General features: G+C 37.9%; 1 protein-coding gene across 1 annotated transcript; it reads left to right on the top strand.

The window, feature by feature from the left end:
• Nucleotides 1-16,024: 16,024 nt before the first annotated feature.
• Nucleotides 16,025-20,550, top strand: LOC110930050 (probable methyltransferase PMT21). The gene is made up of 8 exons (XM_022173268.2): nucleotides 16,025-16,336; nucleotides 17,561-17,870; nucleotides 18,233-18,381; nucleotides 18,481-18,676; nucleotides 18,777-18,987; nucleotides 19,107-19,782; nucleotides 19,863-19,940; nucleotides 20,087-20,550. The coding sequence occupies exons 2-8, from the start codon at nucleotides 17,586-17,588 to the stop codon at nucleotides 20,301-20,303; spliced, it is 1,812 nt and encodes a 603-aa protein (XP_022028960.1). The 5' UTR covers nucleotides 16,025-16,336; nucleotides 17,561-17,585; the 3' UTR covers nucleotides 20,304-20,550.
• Nucleotides 20,551-21,811: the final 1,261 nt, after the last annotated feature.

Here is a 21,811-nt window from a genome sequence, read left to right as displayed (position 1 = left end):
ATTTTTCTTTCAGTTGTTTTCGTGTAAACAATCGTGGTGATTAAAACTTTTGCGAATATTCGATGTAGTGACTTATATGGTTTAATTTGAATGGATTTTCTTATTTTATTGTTTTAAGGATATTTCTTGTACTGAGTTGTCACCTTACCTCTTTTCCCCTTGCATTACAAGAGTCACATCTTTGACTCTACGACAGTTACCTTAATTATGGTAAACCTCTCGCTAGCCTTTGTACTAACCGGTGCCTATTGGTTGATGCAATGCCTCTTGTTCGAGTTCGTTGGAACTCCCGTCGTGGCCCAGAGTTCCCCTGGGAACGAGAAGATCAAATGAAACTCAGGTATCCCCAGTTGTTCGGAAACAGTCTAACCACTACTGAGGCCGAAGCTACTACAGAATTTCGGGACGAAATTCCGAATCAACGGGGGGATGATGTGACACCCAGGAAAACCACGCAACCTAACTAGCTTCCTCAGCAACCACGTGCTAAATTTCGGGACGAAATTTCTTTCAAGTTGGGGATGATGTGACAACCCGTAACTTCGAGGTAAAAACTCATCGATTTCGTTTTTATAAATCAAACCTTATGCTTATTTAATTTGGTGAATTAACCAAATCCTTACCGTGCGGTACCGACCCGAACCGTTTGAACCAACGTGCATGCCTCACTTGTCGATTTAACCCACCCGTGTAATCCGAAGCTTATGAGGCTCGAACTATAAAGATTAATAATAATAATAATAATGATATACATGTAGGTAATAAAATAAAATAAATAAATAATAATAGCCACCTTTGTTTTCGGCCCAAGCTAGTAAACCCAACCGACCTCAACTCCAATCTACTAAAGGATACGTATATGTAAATATGCATGATCATATTATCTATCAATATAAACCCTACCTTCTCCTTCCCCTTGGTGATCTACGGCTGCAACAAGATCCCCCTCCCCTCTCTTCAATTTCCATCTTCAACAACAAGAAAACCTGCAACATAAGACCACCGGCCATACTTTTTGGCTCCGATCGACCACCGGCGTACGTTCACTACGCTTATCTGGTAACAACGTTCCACTCCACTCCATCGTCGGCAGCCCGCGGCACTCCAACTCGGAACTCCGCTTCGGTCTCTCAGTTTATGCTTCGTTACGATCTTCAACTCATGTTAGAAAGTTCATACTTCTAGGAGTTAGCGAGGTTTCTGAATGTATGTTTGTTCTAAGTTCTATGTGATTTGTTGATTAAATCAGTAGTATGTTGTATTTAATATTAGTGTTCATCGTGAATCCTAGCTAGAAACATGGATGTGTAAACTGATTTGTACTCATTTAATTTGAAAGTATGTTTTTTTTGGGATATCGATCCAGTATTGGATTGTGGTTAGTGATTCCAGTTTTGATTAATTTTATTTAATTGGTCTTGGTTATTTGAATGTTTGAGAGAATATTTACGTGTGCTTAATCCTGAGTAGTTGATCATATTGTGTATTAATTTAGAATACCCTACAATGATTGACAATCTTGCCATGATAATAGTAACGACTTAATAGTGATTAAATATGTGTATAGGGATCAGTTTAGAGCATGAAAACTGTGAACATGGGGTTGATGTTTGTTAACTAATTTACTTGTTTATTGATCCCGTTATTGCATGATCTAATTGTTGATCGATCACATGAAGTATCCGCTATTTTGATCGCTGTTATGAACTGTTTGTGTTGTGTTGTTTGTGCCATAAATTAATTAACCGACTAACTAATTTGATATTGAGATTGATGGTGGCTGAACTAAACTGAATATATGTTCCTGAGGTTATTGATTGTAGTAATTCAAGATGAATAAGGGATTATATGCCATGGGGGACCTCATTAATCATTGGGCCACACACTTTTGCTAGTGGGCCGAAGGTGGATAAGGGCCACAACTGGCCCGGTTACACACCTGGACTATGCAAACGTGACTTGAACATATAATGTAATTCTGTGTAATATGCTCGAGTATAGGAATTTCAAATATTGTTTGACTAGACAGAGTAAATTATAATGGTTGCACGTGCCTTGGTACCTAATCAGTGATTGATATTAACATATTATTAAGTTGAATTGCATATATGACCAGTTGGGCCGCTTAACTGTTTGGGCCGGGTACAAGGGATGGTGTTTGGGCCTTGTAAATAGGTGTGGGTAAATACTTGAATGGGTCTACGATGTTAAGGACTGTGAATTCAAATGTTACTTGTGTGTTGCTTGTTTAGATAAATTGATACACATGGTTACTCATGCAATAGTAATAGGAGCTGTTGAGTCGTAAAACTGTTACTCGAACTAGGGACTTGAGTAGGGAATGTGTTTGATGTGAATAATCGCAATGTGTTGAGAGATGTTCAAGTTTAATATCAGTACACTATTGTGAAACATGTGACGGATATAAATGTGGAACTGATTGATATGTGTAATATGATAGGGCTTGACTGATCATTGTGTGGAACGTGTAACTAATTCTACCGAGCAAACCAAGGTGAGTTCACACTCTTTCCAAGGCATGGGATTCCCAAGGGTTGGGAATGGGTAAATGAACTATACGGTAATTACGACCATCCTCCGTGGGTAGGATGCCAAGATTACACACTGGACCAAATCTCTATCATTGAAGTCCCTCATTATATCGACTTAATCGCCGAGGCCTACGGCGAGCGGGTCATTAGTTAATAGCGCTATTAGGTTTAACAAACCTCACACCATGTCGTTCGAACAGGCGTGTACTAATGGACTATGGGCAAAGGGTCAATGCTGATAGACATTGACTTAGGGCACCTCTTACATTTTCGTAGCAGTCGATACACACGGTCTAGTAACACATGGGAAGCCCCCACTAATCTTCGCACACATGTCTGGGAGACCGCGATACGAATTAATACGATACATGGTTTACAAAACGAACATATGATTTACGAAACGAATACTTTAACTAAACAACCAACTGTGAACTCGCTCAACTTTGTTATTGACTCGTTGTTACATGCCTTGCAGGTCGTTAGGTATTTCAGGAGCTTGCACGAGGAGGCGTGGACGTTGTGGGACATGGATAGACTTATGCCATGTTAAACCTTTATTACATTTTGAACTTATACTTTTGTCGCAACCCCCGATCCCTAATTCCCGGGAACGGGCGGCCGCGAGCCAGTTTCGGTGGAATCACGTTATTACTTATTTGGCAGCGAAAATTTTCATCAGGACCGTAGTTAGGAAATATTAAATCAGAGTAAACCACCATATTTTATACTATTAAACGCATGGGTATAACCCAAGTTTTCATTACAAACTGATTTACAGGGATAAAATCCACTTTATTGAAATAAACGCTTTCTTTTATTTAGGTAACTTTTATAGCCACTTTTCCAAGCCTTCAGTGCTGTCCAGCTGGCTTCTAATTGGCTTTCACATTTTGTTACCTGAAACGCGTTTAAAAACATTTTGTCAGTGGAAAATACTGGTGAGTGAATCCCAGTTTAATCAAGAAATATTAATTTAATTTAAACAGTATTGAGGGCGATTACAATGTTTATATCTACCCAATTACTCATTCAGTAGTGTCAAGTCTGACTAGAGGGTCATATTACACATTGGCTAACTCTTTGTCCAATGGTAACGTTACTCACATTTTGTATACAAAACCCCTACATACCGGCACTAATTGTAGATTTACAAAGACTCAATCACTGCTAAATTGCATTGTAAAATAGTTAAGGTTTTGTAAAAACTGTTTACAAAAAGGAGATTACTCACATTGCTGTCTTAGGTTATTCTTTAGGGTTTCCTGGTGAATATCTATAATTTACACAAATGCACCTGTGTTAGTATAATAACCCATTTTAACATTAGTAATACCCTCCCCGAGACGACATTCCAACGACTACGTCGGGCAGAACCACGACAGCCGTTACGGAACCCTAGATCAATCGGGCAGCGTATCTAATACGTCTCCAGGGGTTATAATACTTACATCGTAGCAGAACCTCGCTATTTAGGGGGTATAATGCCCGGGTATAATAACGCCACTACAGAAAATTGAGATTGAAAGAAAGAAATGAACGATCGGACCGAAGGCCCGTTGCCTTCTATTTATAGGGCTGTAATTTCATCTTCACGCGGCCCGCGTTAAGAATGGGCCAAGCTTACGCGGCCCGCGTCAACGCTGGGTCAACGCGTAGCTTGGATGGTTCACCAACTAGCTTGTCCGGGTGTTGGGCCACGTGGCGGCCCAGGGTCGTGCCAGATTTTAGGACACTCGCGGCCCGCATGAACTTAAACAGAACCATACGCGGCCCGCATGAACTAAAGATTTCAGCGGAGTCCAGTTACACCCTCACACGGCCCGCGTAGGTGATTGGGGTGGGTCTATGCGGCCCGCCTCAACTTAATATTTATTGTTTTTAATTTATTTTATATATTATAATCTACTTTGGGCTCGGTTTTCACATACGGGGTGCATATAAAGACATATTGAGACAATTTAAAATATATTAGGGTGTCGAAAAAGTTATGAGGGTGTCGTTTTACGTTACGGTAAGGGTTGTTACATCCTCCCCACCTTGTTTTAGAGCTCGTCCTCGAGATCTAGTGGAACAAGTGTGGATATTTCTTTTGCATTTCTGATTCAAGCTCCCATGTGTATTCAGGTCCTCTTTTGGAGTTCCACTTTACTTTGACCAAAACTAGTCTCTTGTGCTTGAGATTTTTAATTTTTCTATCTTCAATCTGTAGAGGTCTCTCTACAAATTTGAGTTGTTCATTAACCTCTATATCCTTAAGAGGTATTACGAGTGATTCGTCGGCTAGACACTTTTTGAGATTAGATACATGAAATACATCATGTATTCCTGCCATTTCTTCTGGCAGTTGTAGCTGATAGGCTACAGGTCCTATTCTTCTAATAATCTTGAAAGGTCCAATATACCTGGGACTTAGCTTTCCTCTTTTGATGAATCTTACTACTCCTTTCCAAGGAGAGACTTTTAGTAACACTTTATCGCCTGCTTGGAATTCTAACGGCTTATGTCTGTTATCAGCGTAGCTCTTCTGTCGATCACGTGCTGCTTTCAGTCGTTCCTTGACTTGAATGATTTTGTCAGTTGTTTCTTGTACTATCTCAGGTCCGGATAAGTGCTTTTCCCCAATTTCTGCCCAACAGACTGGGGTTCTGCACTTTCGTCCATAAAGTGCTTCGAATGGTGCAGCATTGATACTTGTGTGATAACTGTTATTATAAGAAAATTCTATTAAAGGTAAGTGATTATCCCAATTACCTCCGAAATCAATTACACAAGCTCTAAGCATGTCTTCCATTGTCTGGATTGTCCTTTCACTTTGCCCGTCAGTTTGAGGATGATAAGTCGTGCTTAAATTCAACTTAGTTCCCATTGCCTTTTGGAAGCTTGACCAAAAGTGAGAAGTAAAACGGCTATCCCTATCAGAAACAATTGATAAAGGTATTCCATGTAATGAAACAATTTCATTTACATATAATTTGGCTAATTGTTCCATACTAAAGGTTTCCTTCATTGGTAGGAAATGAGCTGACTTGGTTAGCCTATCTACAATCACCCAGATTGTATCATTACCTTTTCTTGTTTTGGGTAATTTGGTAATAAAATCCATTGTTATCAATTCCCATTTCCAAACTGGCATTTCTAATTGTTGTAACAAACCTGAGGGTTTCTGATGTTCAGCTTTAACTTGTGAGCAAGTTAAACATTTAGAAACATAGGCTGCTACATCTTTTTGCATTCCTATCCACCAGAAAATTTTCCTTAAATCCTGGTACATTTTATCACTTCCTGGATGCATCGTCTATTTAGATTTATGGGCCTCTTCTAATATACGGTGGCGTAAATTTCCTAATTTAGGTATCCACATTCTCTTTTTATGGAACCTCCAAATTCCATCTGTTCCTTGTTCTAACTCCTTAATCATTCCTTTTAATTTTTCAGTATCCTCCTTGATTACTGATTCTTGTGCTTTTCTAATTTGATCATTTAAATCTACTTGTAGATTTAATTTAAGAGAACGTATCCTTTTTGGCTTTTCTTGATACTTTCGACTTAAAGCATCAGCCACCACATTGGCTTTTCCTGCATGATACTGGATATCACAATCATAATCACTAAGTAATTCCATCCAACGTCTTTGTCTCATATTCAACTCTTTTTGCCCAAAAACATACCTTAAGCTCTTATGATCTGTGAATATGGTAAACTTACTACCATAAAGATAATGTCTCCAAATTTTAAGGGCAAAAATTATGGCTCCAAATTCCAAATCATGGGTTAAAAATTTTCTTCATGGCTTTTAAGCTGTCTAGAGGCGTAAGCTATAACCTTTTGATGTTTTATTAAAACACATCCATAACCTAACTTAGAAGCATCATAATAGACTACAAAGTCTTCAGTTCTTTCTGGTAATGCTAGTATGGGTGCATGGGTTAATCTTTGCTTAAGAATTCTAAAGGCTTCTTCTTGTTTTGGTCCCCATTCAAACTTAATAGATTTACAGGTTAACTTAGTTAAAGGAATGGCTATTTTAGAAAAATTTCGAATAAATCTTCTATAATAACCGGTCAATCCTAGGAAACTTCTAACCTCAGTTGGCGACTCAGGGGTTTTCCATTTGGTAATTTCCTCGATCTTTGTTGGATCCACATGGATTCCTTCATGGTTAACTAAATGTCCGAGAAATTGTACCTGTTCTAACCAAAACTCACACTTTGGAAATTTAGCATAAAGCTTTTCCTTTCTCAATAAACTTAAAAGTAAGTGCAAGTGCTTTGCATGCTCCTCTTTACTTTTAGAGTAAATTAGAATATCATCTATGAAGACAATTATGAATTTATCCAAATATGGCTTACATATTCGATTCATCATGTCCATAAATGCAGTTGGGGCATTGGTTAAACCAAATGGCATGACAGTAAATTCATAATGGCCATACCTTGTTCTGAATGCGGTTTTAGGAATGTCCTCTTCCTGTACCTTTAATTGACGATATCCTGATCTTAAATCGATTTTAGAGAAAAATCGAGCTCCTTGAAGTTGATCAAACAAATCATCGATCCTCGGCAATGGATACCGATTCTTAATCGTGACTTTGTTCAATTCGCGGTAGTCAATACACATACGCATTGATCCATCCTTCTTTTTGACGAACAATATCGGTGCTCCCCATGACGATGAACTTGGCTGTATGAATCCTTTCTTCAACAATTCGTCTAGTTGTTTCTTCAGTTCTTGCATTTCCGCGGGTGCCAAACGGTAAGGTGCTTTGGCAATTGGTGCTGTTCCTGGTAGTAGGTGAATTCTGAATTCAACTTCCCTGTCTGGCGGTAGTCCTGGCAATTCTTCTGGAAAGACATCTGAAAACTGGGACACTACTGGAATGTCTTTTAATTCTTTTTCTTTAGTGTTAGTGATTATAGAAATCAAATACACTATAGATCCTTTCCTTATATAACTCGCAGTTTTCATCACAGAGATGAATTTAGTGGATCTAGATGGTTTATCTCCTTTAATTGTGATCTTTTCACCTCTTGGTGATTTTACCTGAATTGACTTTTGATCACACAAGATATTGGCTTTATTGGCTATTAACCAATCCATTCCTAACACGACATCAAATCCTACCAGATTCATTGGGTAAAGGTTTGCAATAATTTTTTGATTAAAAATTTCTATTCTTGCTCCTTGCAAGATTTCAGAAATCTTAACGGTTTCTCCATTTGCTGTTTCTACTATACATTCTTGTGGTAGTTTAGTTAATGATTGATTTAGGAGTTTGCAAATTGAAGTATTAATAAAACTTTGGTTTGCACCAGAGTCAAATAATACTTTAGCAAAAATACCATTAACTAAAAATGTACCAGCGATGACGTCCGGGATCATCTTGGCTTCATCTGCAGTTAAAACGAATGCTCTAGCATTTTTAGTGTTCTTGTTGTTTGTAGCTGGAGCCAACTTCGGACAGTTGGTCTTGATGTGACCTTGTTCCCCACAGTTGAAGCACACCCTGCTATTGGCTTTCTTCCTGCAGTCTTCTTCCTTGTGACCTGATATTTTGCAGAAATTGCAATAAATGGAGCATTTTCCAGAATGTTTCCTTTTGCAATACTTGCAATAAGGTGCGGATGTAGAACCTACATTCCTACGGTTGAAATTTCCAGAACGGAATTCTTGAGTAAGCCTTTGGGATAGGTTTCTCCTCTGATCTTCTTCTCTAGTACGGATTAACTCATCTGTCAAGGTATTGGCTAGTTCTACAGCTTCTTCTATGGTTTGGGGTCTAGCTGCCTTGACTACATGTCTAATCTCTCCAATTAATCCCCAGATGTAACGGGAGATTAGTACCGGTTCAGGTGATGCAAGGGTTGGTACTATCCTAGCATATTCAAAGAATGTGGTGGTGTAACCCTTACTGTCTACCCCGGCCATTCTAAGATTCAGAAACTTATTTGCTATCTGTTCCTTTTCATTGGGAGGGCAGAATTTCCTTTCTACCATATTTTTGAACTCCTCCCATTCCATGCTATAAATTCTATCACTTCCTCTTGAATGGAGGATAGTGTTCCACCATTCTAAGGCTGCGTTTTTAAATAGATTTGAAGCAAACATTATCTTATCTTCTTCAGCACACTTGCTTATTTTCAGAACAGCCTCAGTTTTCTCTATCCAGCGTAGGGCTACAATGGGTCCTTCATTGCCCGAGAATTCTATTGGTTTACAGGACCAGAATTCTTTGTAAGAACAACCATATGGCATGGTTCTTCTTCATTTGGAAATGGGCGCTTGAAGTATGGGTCCATTGTTCACGTTGTGTTCCGGTTCACTTAGTCGCTTACTGCTATGCTTACTTTTATTATTCGCTTCTTGAACCGCTTGAATAATAAATGGCATTGCATCTATAATTCCTTGTGCCACTATGTGTTGAACGGTACTATTATCCATTTGGTTTCCATTGTTATTGTTGTCCGAATTCTCATTAACCATGTTAATGTTACTCTGGTTATCGTTATTCAGATTATCTTGATTTCCCTCGTCGGCCATCTGAATTTTAAACATTTACCAAATATTAATATCACAAATAATATTTGAATATAGCCAATCACATGATACGCACTTTTAGCCAAAAGCGTCGAGCATTGCGACTTTTACTCTATTCGCATATTATGCATCATTACACACTAGTACTGAATTTAAAATTACAATACTGACTGAAATGTAAAGCTACAATATTAGTAGTATGCATCCGTAGTTTTTTTTTTCTAACACATACACACATATATTATTATATTATTATTATTACTACTACCGTTCCTGCCATCACATTTACTGATATGGATTCATCCAAAAATCCATATTACGCTCATCGTATTTCCATACGAGGCGTTCTCCCACCTGTCGCATTCTTTCACTGCTTTCTAAAATTTCCTCACCGAAGGTCCTAAGTTCTTAGACATTTTCTTCACTCATTGGGGGTGCAGGTTCTAGGACTGGGTTTGGAATCTGTGGTGCGAGTTCCGGATATGGAGGCATAGGGGCCTGGTATGGGTATGGATTCTCTAAAATTTCCCTAACATATGCATCACTAATGTTGTAGGGATCTTGAGGATCTAACCCTGGATAGGCTCCTAAGTTGGGTATTGGCACATTTTCCTGTATTGGGTTTTGTTGCACGTAGTCCCTAATTTCATCCCACCAGGGGTCATAATTTGGGTCTAGGGGGTTTGGTGCAGGTACCCTAGGTATCTCCTCCGGGTTGAAATCATGCATTTCTACTTGATTTCCAGTGTGTTCTATTTCCATGGGTTGGTCAGGAATTTGTGGTTGTGGTTGGGGTGCTAGCATTTGTTCCAGGTTTGGATCAGCAGCAGTGGTTGATAAAATATGGATATTAGCTATACCCCTATTGAGCATATCCTGATTATAGGCATCAGTCTCTCTTTTTGCTGCGGCTAACACTCGCTGTTCCTGCAACTTTTTCATTCGTTTCCTACGCTCGTGTGCTCCCCTACTGAACCATCCCCTCTTTTTCTGAGGAAATGGCTCTTCAGATTGAGCCTTAAACACAAAGATTCCTTCTTCCGTATCAGCAGAATACCCTGAGAGGGCAGGCTGAGAAGAGGAGGTGCCTTCGCTCCTAGGCGAACCAGACAATTGACGATACGCGTCAGAGGGTCCTTGGTCGCTCATACTGTAAACTAACAAATAGTCAGATAACACATAGCAAGTAAATACAATTATGCACATATTCCCGTAATTTATTTCATAACACTTTGAATTTTGATGTCAACGGAACACTTTTGTGGCTGAATCAGTGGCATAACTCTGATACCACCTTCTGTCGCAACCCCCGATCCCTAATTTCCGGGAACGGGCGGCCGAGAGCCAGTTTCGGTGGTATCACGTTATTACTTATTTGGCAGCGGAAATTTTCATCAGGACCGTAGTTAGGAAATATTAAATCAGAGTAAACCACCATATTTTATACTATTAAACGCATGGGTAAAACCCAAGTTTTCATTACAAACTGATTTACAGGGATAAAATCCACTTTATTGAAATAAACGCTTTCTTTTATTTAGGTAACTTTTATAACCACTTTTCCAAGCCTTCAGTGCTGTCCAGCTGGCTTCTAATTGGCTTTCACATTTTGTTACCTGAAACGCGTTTAAAAACATTTTGTCAGTGGAAAATACTGGTGAGTGAATCCCAGATCAATCGGGCAGCGTATCTAATACGTCTCCAGGGGTTATAATACTTACATCATAGCAGAACCTCGCTATTTAGGGGGTATAATGCCCGGGTATAATAACGCCACTACAGAAAATTGAGATTGAAAGAAAGAAATGAACGATTGGACTGAAGGCCCGTTGCCTTCTATTTATAGGGCTGTAATTTCGTCTTCACGCGGCCCGCGTTAAGAATGGGCCAAGCTTACGCGGCCCGCGTCAACGCTGGGTCAACGCATAGCTTGGCTGGGTCACCAACTAGCTTGTCCGGGTGTTGGGCCACGTGGCGGCCCAGGGTTGTGCCAGATTTTGGGACACTCGCGGCCCGCATGAACTTAAACAGAACCATACGCGGCCCGCATGAACTAAAGATTTCAGTGGAGTCCAGTTACACCCTCACACGGCCCGCGTAGGTGATTGGGGTGGGTCTATGCGGCCCGCCTCAACTTAATATTTATTGTTTTTAATTTATTTTATATATTATAATCTACTTTGGGCTCGGTTTTCACATACTGGTGCATATAAAGACATATTGAGACAATTTAAAATATATTAGGGTGTCGAAAAAGTTATGAGGGTGTCGGTTTACGTTAGAGTAAGGGTTGTTACAACTTTGGCTTTAAACATTATGCTTCCGCTTACAACTTAAACTATGTTTTGTATGGACACCAATTATATTGTGTTTGGGTTTTATACTTATTACACGCTATGTTCAATATGATTGGTGGCTCGATCCTGGTCATGTCACGCCTCCAAGCGGTGATACTCCGCGTGTGGATTTTGGGGGTGTGACAAAAAATGTCAAAAATAGGTTAGAAAGTTATTTCGCACGAAATAACATGTTTGGTAATTTCGCACGAAATCATCAAGTGATTTCGCACGAAATAGCTATTTCGTGTGAATGTGATTTCGCTTGGATGATTTCGCACGAAATACCAAACATGTTATTTCGTGCGAAATAACTTTCTAACCTATTTTTGACATTTTTCTCGTACTACGTGCCCTGATCTATCTAAATACGTACAAGACTTGATACAAGACGAAGTCGACAGACGTATGCACCAACAAATTCATTACGAAACCGCCATAAAATAAACCGATATTTATAAATAAGTTACCAACTTAAAACTGAGATATGCCCAGGTAATGTCGCCTGCAAGCTGATGCTAGTGATTTCACAAACAAAGAAATGGGTTTTAAAACCCATAGGTTGGTATAACCCATACAACTATGGGTAGTTGGGTACAACCCTCACATGCTCATAACACATACAACCCAGCATGTCCAAATAATGTACCCACATGAATGTCACTGGCGGTATGACTATAAAGGCACAAACAAACCCACAGACAACCACAATCCGCTGCCGCCATAGACGGCCGTAGCCACCGGCAACGACGGGGTAACAACCATCGTACCTTCTAAATCTGCCACCACCATAGACGGTCGGAGCCGCCGGTAATGCGGAGCAATACCCATTGCACATTGTGCGTTCACCGTCGCCATACACGGCTGGAGCCGCCAGCAATGGCGGGGCAAACCCACTTCACTTTTTGTTTGTCTCTTTAGAATACCAACAATAGAGAGAAGAGAGCTCTCAAGCAACATAGAACTTGAGGATGAGAGAAAAAACTAATCTTATCAAACCCTATAGTAACTCATCCACAGATTCATCAAAACCGGAGTACAAACAGAAGCAACAAAAGGTACAACATCTAATGCTTAGAAAACAAAACATGCACGAAGTACAACAACTTATAGCCTGGGTATGTTGTAAATTATACTATTATATAATATATAATATAATGATATTAGGCTGGAGGGAGTGGGATAAAGCCTATAGGGGCTTTATCACACCACGTCAGCGTCACGTCACGTCACGTCCACATCGGACAGGGGGCTTTAGGGCCCCTTCCCTTAACTTGCAGGGTGTGGGATAAAGCCCCCTTTAAACCATACCCTCCCTTAACTAATCCTTCATCGATCCACTCAAAAGTTGCTCGTTACCGTGCTGGCGAGAGACCCATGGCGCCCCCCTTTAAATTGGTCGGTATGGGTGGTGGCACCCGAGGGCACTATCGGTGGTGAGGTGGCGGGGTGGCGCCCTCCCACACCCTCCGGCCTTAGGGGTAGGGGCGTGCCACTAGTGATGGTTTTCCATCACTCACAACACCTAATCATTGTTCGCCACGTCATTGAGCTTGATTCCATCACTAGTGATGGATTTACTAGGGGTGTCCATCACTCGTCTGCCTTCCACCTCCACGAAGAATTCCAGTCACTCAACGGTAACAAAATTCAAGTTTCAACGTGTGATTATGGCAACACGTTATAAAGTCCACGCATGGAACACTTGGCCGACGGCGGTGTATAACAACCATTAATGTGTGATAGAGTGTTTATCACGCGGCGCCCCGAATCCTTTTAGGAGAGAATGTTGTGAACATGACCGTACTTAGATTACATGTATAATGGGGGTTAGCACTTAGCATCAAAATTTATTAGCAAAATGTATAAATGTTATGTGATACTCGTTATTTTCTATTTAATATGATCACGTGATCGATGGATAAATAGTAATATCTTTTTTGTAGAAATTAAATAAAATTAATTTTCTTACGCAGAAAGAAAGAAGGGGGGATGATAAATATATACTGTCTCTTAATAGTTCAGATCTCATACTGCTTAATTGTTGTCATAAAAAGTTTACGTCGAAACATAGAGCAAATCGAATTTATATCGACACACACATAAAAATATGCACATAAAAATTAGTTTTTCTTAAGGAAAAGAGATATAGTTGTAAACTCGAAACAAATTATTAGTAAAAAACTTCATAGGTTAAATACGTTCGTAAAATCGTGCCAAGTATCACTAATGCCACAGCACTGCCAACAACCATCAACATCAGAAGAGTTTGTAAAAATAAAATAAATAAAAAAGTAAAAAAAAAACACCGAACGAAAAACAACCGTAGAATCATTGAACCACGTACGCCCGTTGCAGCGTATGAATTCGAAAAAAATTAGACATAAATGTAAAACGTATAAAAAATAACTAAGTCGACCCAGGACATGCGTGTTGCGGCGAACTTGTTAAATGAAGAAAAATATACGTGTTGCGACTGCCTGTCAAATGGGAAAAAAACAGACAAAAACACGTTGAATCCTAGATACATGTGGCGTGTTGACTCGAAGAATTAATAACGAAACTTAAAACGAAAAACTTATGAAAGATGAAAAGTATGGGGGGGGGGCCAGAGTTGAAAACAAAAAAGTGTTGGGGGTTGATTTATAAAAGATGAAAAGCTTTTTGGTAAAAGTAAAAAAGTCAAAGGGTTAAAATGCAAGAGATTAAAATCTTAAGATTAAAAGTGAAAAAATGCAAAAGTTTTTTGAAAAACTCCCAAGACCTATATTACAACAATATATAGAACAAATTTGTTTGAAATTTATAGTTTGCAAATAAGTTATTAAGACTTATTTGATAGTAAAGTTGTATTTAATAAGAAGCAATATATGTTTTGTTATGTAAAAAAGGAAAAACACTTAATCTTTTGAATTTTCATTTTAACTATTTTTTCAGATGAGTTGTATTTGACTCTAATGCAACATTTTTCATAAAAAAATTGCAAAATCATATGAAATTTGGAGCCTTTTTATTTAAAGGTTGCAAAATCTATTAAATTTTGCAACTTTTGCGAAAATTTTGAATACAACTCTTAATTTTAAAAAAAGTTGCATTATTACAAGTTGAGCACAACTTTTATTTTAAAATGTTGCATATAGTATCGTACCCAAACTACAAGGATGGGTGGCAACCGCCTCTGATGAAAAATATTAGCACTAAACATACGCTAAGGTTGCACAGTACCGGAGTCGTCCGTAGCCCGTCCAGGTCCGTCGCCGGCGGCAACAGCATTTCCCCCCACCCCTGCGTCGCCCTTAAGACGTTTGCGACGTTCGCTACATGACAAAACCCCCACCTCCTTCTTCTCACACACACATATACGTACAACTCATATATATATATATATATATATATATATATATATATTTTAAGCTCATCCTCCATTTCCTTAGTTTCATCCACTTTGCCCCATCCTTACGCCCATGCTACGTGGCGCTTACGTGACGTGTCATCCTCCAAAGATGATCCTCAACCATACCGTCTAGCCTAATATCCCGTTTGACTCATATGAAATTTGACACCAACCCACAAAAGACTTTGACATCGATCCTCATGATTTTTCAATACCGACCTTTAAGAAAAATCAAATTAAAAATTTACAAATATAAATTGTTAAGCCCAATTAAACACAAATATAAACATCTTATCTAAATATATCTATTGTAAATAAATAAGTTCAGAACTTGTAATTAGTTTTTATATACACACATTAACTCGTAACTTTTATTTTGATTAAACATTGTCACAAAACAAAAATTAACTTATATAAATTAAAAGACTAATCTATGATACAAAAAGAAAACCCTAATAAAATTTATATTGATTTCTATAAATTAAAACATTAAATTAAATACAAAAATAAATTAATGATACAATTTAAATTTAAACGTCTAATGAAACAACACATATGAGCATCTAAACAAAACATACAACAAACAAAAGCAAAAAACACTAACTAAACACAATTTACAATAGCAAGAAGCATGTTACAAATTAAGAATATATAAATAAATTTGACAAAATAGTTTACATAAAAAAACGTAATCATTTATCGTGAATATTTTTAAATTATTCCATAAAATACAACACTAAAAAAAGGGATTTTGAAATAAATAAATAATAATAATTTTGTTTCAAATAGGACATCGTGATAGTTAAGTGGTATGTTTCATAATCCAAAGTTTGACAGTTTAAATCTTATAAGGTGCATGTATTGGAGTATTTATTTACGAAATTTAGGTTTTATTGTTAAAAAAATGAAATAAATAAATAAATAATAATTTAACATGAGACAACTATTTAAAAAAAAATGAATAGGTAAAAAGTAAAAACTTTCTATTTCTCCCTTGCTAAACATAGAAATATCCTTATCTATTGTCAGAATCTATATATGTGTACTTGGTAAGTGAAATAAAGTCCCACTCCATTAAGAAAAAACAGACATAAACCATTTAATTCACAACTCAAATACAGACAGAAGAAGCAAAGGACATTAAATTCATTTACTTTCTTGAATTTTTCTTTAATAATAAATAAAAAAAAAAACAAGACAAGAGTGGGAAATGAAATCTATGAAAATAAAAAAAGACAGCCAGGCAGAAGGTGTAAAACCAGTAACTTTTTAAAGTAATCATCTCAAATATGTATATATATACATGTAGGGATGCAAGCATCTATCTATGTGTGTGAGTCCAGAGATCTGTCCTCACCCCTCACACTTCACACCCATCTCCTTTCTCTTTCTTTGACTGTGATCTGTCCTCCTCCTCACACCCATCCATTGCTCTTAGATTTTGTTTCTGCTACCACTTAAATCCTTCTGCTTCACTCTTCTGTCCCACAAATCTTGGAAACTTATTAACATTTTGCCAGGTACTTACTCAACCTATGTTCTTGCCAGATCTTCGCTCAAGTATATATATATTTTTTTAAAGAATTTGATATGACCCAGATCTTATATATACTCAATTACATTGGGTTTGTACTTTGTAGTTTCTTGTTGCAGATCTGGTATCAATGGTTCTTTATTGATTAAATTCTTGTGTGTTATGTGGGAAGTTAATGATTAACTAATGGATCTTGAATTCATGATATTCAGCTGAACTTTTATAGCATTTAATGGATTTTTTTTCTGATATTAAACTTGATTGATCTTCAAGATCCACTTTTTTTTCTTACTTGATTGATCAATTAAATTAAATAGCTGTCTTTAATTGTTGGAGAGAACCTGAGGTCTGTTTCTTTTGGAATACTCTAATCTTCAATCAATCTCAGTGGGCACATAACACTTAAGACCCTACAAGATTTTTTTTTTTTTTTTTCCAATAATTTGGGCCCAAATTCATGTGATTTATTCATAAAGTTGAATCTGACATTGACATATGCTAATGTAGTAATTGCCACCAGATCTTGACATTTTTCCCACTTTCCTCCCCATTTTTCACATTTTTTCCATTTATTATTAATTATTAATCTTTTTACCATCAGATCTGCACTGATTTTCTGACTTCACTTTGATGTCTATTTGACTTATATTAGTACAACCATTAGCTAGATTTGTCACTGAATTTAACAACACAGTTTCCATTTTTAGTAACTCAAGAATCTGTCTTGTTTATCTTTCCATTTTTGTACTAAACATTCATATATGTTCAATTTGAATTATATAACAACTAGTAATTTTTGTGGGTGTTACTATATTAGATCATATATGTTCAATTTGAATTATATAACAATTAGTAATTTTTGTGGGTGTTACTATATTAGATAAAAGTTTGGATCTTGATTAGATCCAAGTTAATTTCTCATGTGGTATGTGACAAACCGCCTTTCGTTTTGTCGGTTTTAATATCAATCATATAACAACTAGTAATTTTTGTGGGTGTTACTTAATTAGATAAAAGTTTGGATCTTGATTAGATCCAAGTTGATTTCTCATGTGGTATGTGACAAAACCGCCTTTCGTTTGTCGGTTCTAGAAAAAAGATCCACGGGCTTTAATTAAGTGGATCCCGCGATTGCTACTTTCGATTTTTTGTTTTTATTGCAATTTGAATGATGTGTTTAACAATTTTTTTGACTTGAATTTGTGAATAGAGTTTGTAAATTACCAGAAGAGAAAATGAAGCAAAAAGATGATAACAAGCATGATAAGCCCCTCAAGCCGAATGATAAAAGCTCAAAGGTTGTGCCAATGGGGATAATGTTTGTTGTTTTATGTGGTTTCTCGTTTTATCTTGGCGGGATCTTTTGTTCCGAGAAGGATCGATTCACCAGCACTCAGGAAGTTGCAAAATCGGTTGAATCTCCTAGAAAGTCTATTTCTACTTCGGTCCAAGTGAAAACGGTTTCTTTCCCCCAATGTAGTGCGGATTATCAAGACTACACGCCCTGCACCGATCCTAAGGTATATTGTCTAGTGGAAACGCGTCATTTTTAGTGCGGGTCAAAACGGGTTAGGTTGATTTGGAAACGTTTCTTTGTAATTATTATCTTTTTAAACAATTAATATGGTAAACTACAAATTAAAATAACAATATGAATAACTGAAATGATTAAAACAATGGTCTACATTAAAAATAACTTATACACTTGGATCCGACACCATTTATTTTAACTAAAGTTTTAGATCTAACCCAATATAGATCAAGCTGTTCATTAGCTAAACGGGTCAAAATTGTAATCTTTCATGAATATCATAATCTAACCCCCCCCCCCCCCCTCTACGAGTGAGTTAATCGCATGTGTTTTTATGGTTTTCGTAAACAGAGATGGATGAAATACGGACGACACAGGCTTACATTCATGGAACGCCACTGTCCACCAGCTTTTGACAGGAAAGAGTGTCTGGTACCCCCACCGGACGGCTACAAGGAGCCAATCAGATGGCCAAAGAGCAAAAACGAATGTTGGTACAGGTAAAGATTCCATCTTTATAGTCTTTCTTTGTCACACTTTGATCATAATATAATCTTGTTATTAAACTTTCATTAAAATGTATTCAAATTGTACTTCAGGAACGTCCCGTATGACTGGATCAACAAACAGAAATCTAACCAACATTGGTTAAGGAAAGAAGGGGAGAAGTTTTACTTCCCTGGTGGTGGTACCATGTTTCCTAACGGCGTTAGCGCTTATGTTGATTTAATGCAAAACCTTATTCCTGGGATGAAAGACGGGACTATCCGTACCGCCATTGATACCGGTTGTGGGGTAAGTTTCATCACACTATATTTTCTTATGCGGGAGCCTCGTGCACCGGGTTTGTACTTGTTTTTTTTTCTAAAATATTAAACCTTTTTATTTTCTCCAGGTTGCTAGTTGGGGAGGTGACTTGCTTGATCGCGGAATTCTTACAGTTTCCCTTGCACCAAGAGATAACCACGAGGCACAAGTTCAGTTCGCTCTAGAACGTGGGATCCCCGCCATTCTTGGAATCATATCAACGCAGCGTCTTCCGTTCCCCTCGAATTCGTTCGATATGGCTCATTGCTCTAGGTGCCTGATCCCATGGACCGAATTCGGTACTTTCTTAAACCTTCTATGCAATGATAGTGTGTTATTGAAAAGATTTGCTGCAATTTTGAATAAAGTTTATAGAATGTGCTTCAAGTGTTTGATAATATGCCTCTATGACATTCAGGTGGAATTTACCTTCTTGAAGTACACCGAATCCTCCGTCCCGGGGGCTTTTGGGTCCTATCGGGCCCGCCCGTAAACTATGAGAACCGATGGAGAGGTTGGAACACGACAGTCGAAGAACAAAAATCCGATTACGAGAAGTTACAAGAGCTTTTAACTTCAATGTGCTTTAAGTTATACAACAAGAAGGACGATATTGCAGTGTGGCAGAAATCCACAGACAATAACTGCTACAAACAGCTCGATACTCCCGACAACTACCCACCAAAATGTGATGATGGGACCGAGCCTGATTCGGCATGGTACACCCCATTGAGACCCTGTGTTGTTGTTCCCGACCCGAAAAACAAGAAATCAAGCTTGAAAGCTATTGCAAAATGGCCCGAAAGGTTGCACGTGGCTCCAGAACGGGTTGCTGATGTTCGTGGGGGTAGTGATGGTGCGTTCAATCACGACGATAGCAAGTGGAAGAGCCGAGTGAAGCACTACAAGAAGCTGCTTCCGGCTCTTGGTACCAACAAAATCAGAAATGTAATGGATATGAATACGGTTTATGGTGGTTTGGCTGCGGCTTTAGTCGAGGATCCACTTTGGGTCATGAATGTCGTATCCTCGTATGCTTCGAACACGCTTCCTGTGGTTTTCGATAGGGGTCTTATCGGTACTTTCCACGATTGGTACGTTTGATGACTTTCTTCCATAAATCCTTAATCTTGTATGGTCTATAAATGAATTCACTCGTTTCATCTTTTGTTAGGTGCGAGGCATTCTCAACGTATCCTCGAACATACGATCTCCTTCATGTCGACGGCCTCTTCACAACCGAAAGCCATAGGTAATCTGTCATAATTTAACTTTTGCTCTTCAACTAGATTGCTTTAAGTCAAACATATATCTATTCTAAAACATCAAAAACGTGTCTAGTTAGCTGTCACATCAACTAAATCTGCCCGGTTTCTAACATGTGACTTTTTGGTGTAGGTGTGACATGAAATACGTGTTACTAGAAATGGACCGGATCTTGAGACCAAACGGGTACGTAATCATTAGGGAATCAAGCTACTTTGTAGACGCGATCGCTACAATAGCTAAAGGGATGAAATGGGGTTGTCACAAAGAATCAACCGAGTATGATATCGAGACCGAGAAGGTTCTGATATGCCAGAAAAAACTTTGGTACTCGAAGCAAAGCTCGTAGTTGACCTCAATAGGTCAAAGGACACACATTGATTCACAGATCATTCGATACGTATAATCTTTGATGAACAACAATAGTTGCATAATAGTTTTGTTGTTGTAACAATAGTCTAAATTTATTTAATTTTATTATTTTTGTCTAAGAACTTGTACCCGGAAATGTTCCTTTACACATTCATATGATTATATGATTTATATCAAGTAATGTACAACTTTCATAACATGAACTACAAGATATAGTGGAGCTATTTACAATTCTTATAGCATGAGATACAAGTCATCTTCTTGCCTATATGACTACATGTATACAGTGGCGGAGCTTGACCAAAAGTTTCAGGCGCTGGAAAGTTATAGGACCCAATTTATATATTGTATAAAATTTTAGACAAAATAATTGGGTGGTGATCCTATATAATTTAAAAATTTTCGGATAAAAAATCGGAAATTTTACACTTCTAACCGAAACATTTGGGGGGGGGGGGGGGGGGGGGGGGGGGGGTTACACCCCCTGGTTCCCACTTCCCACTAAGCTCCTCCCCAGCATGTATATCAAATAATGTGCTACATACATATTGCACAAGGCATAGGTTTCATCATGTTTATAATAGCTAGTGATGTATAGTTTTCGTTGCATGATTTATAAGTTAAAATAATGTACAAGTATAACTTTAAATTTATACAAAGTGCAATATTTATTTTGCATGTGATAGGTTGGCTCATTTCAAACAATGGCTCGTGATCTTAAAGTAAAGATAAGGTGGTCCGAACTAGTAGATGATTCTTATTTTTGGCAGGCTTCAATTGGCATCTTTATTATTAGGATTTAGGACCAACATCAACTTCTAGTTAGTTCGAATATGATCATAAGGTATAACGCCCTCGTGGGAATATAATCATAATGCTAACACTTAAAAATACAGTTCTTGTAAGACACCAACAGAATGGAAATCGTTATAAGCAATGTGACTAATAGTTATACGACCTCTTTGTTTAGAGCACCAAAAGATTAAGGGAAGTTGTTAGAAGGGAACCGGTGACAAAAATTTTGACCTAACAACTAACTGTGGTTGGGAAAAGACGAGCAACCAAACGGGCCCTATTGCTCCCAACTCATGATCCATGCTTACAAACCATATATATGTGTGTACAGACATATAAACGGGTCGTTCTTTTTAAACCAATAATATAGTATCGCATAATGCATTCTTGAATTGAATATGATACAAAAAACATATACGACTGACTCTTTCACTCTCCCACTATTTCTACTATTATTTATGTACAAGTACATTATGTAGTGTTCAATATATTATAGTGCATGAAACATGCCTCTTGCTTCTTATCCTACGAAACTCGGTTTGTTGATGGATTTCAAACACGTTTCTAAGCATTGACTCGTGAGTCCACAACACTGTTACGATGTAGTCGCGGATAACATGGAAGGAGACCTATTAAAACGGGTCTATGGTTACAACCTTGAGGATCACAATCTCTGACGGTCCAGTCAAT

Source organism: Helianthus annuus, chromosome 3 (assembly GCF_002127325.2).
Source record: "Helianthus annuus cultivar XRQ/B chromosome 3, HanXRQr2.0-SUNRISE, whole genome shotgun sequence".
NCBI classification, from domain to species: Eukaryota; Viridiplantae; Streptophyta; class Magnoliopsida; order Asterales; family Asteraceae; genus Helianthus; species Helianthus annuus.
Note: the sequence above shows the minus strand (reverse complement) of the source record. Positions and strands in the feature narration are given on the sequence as shown.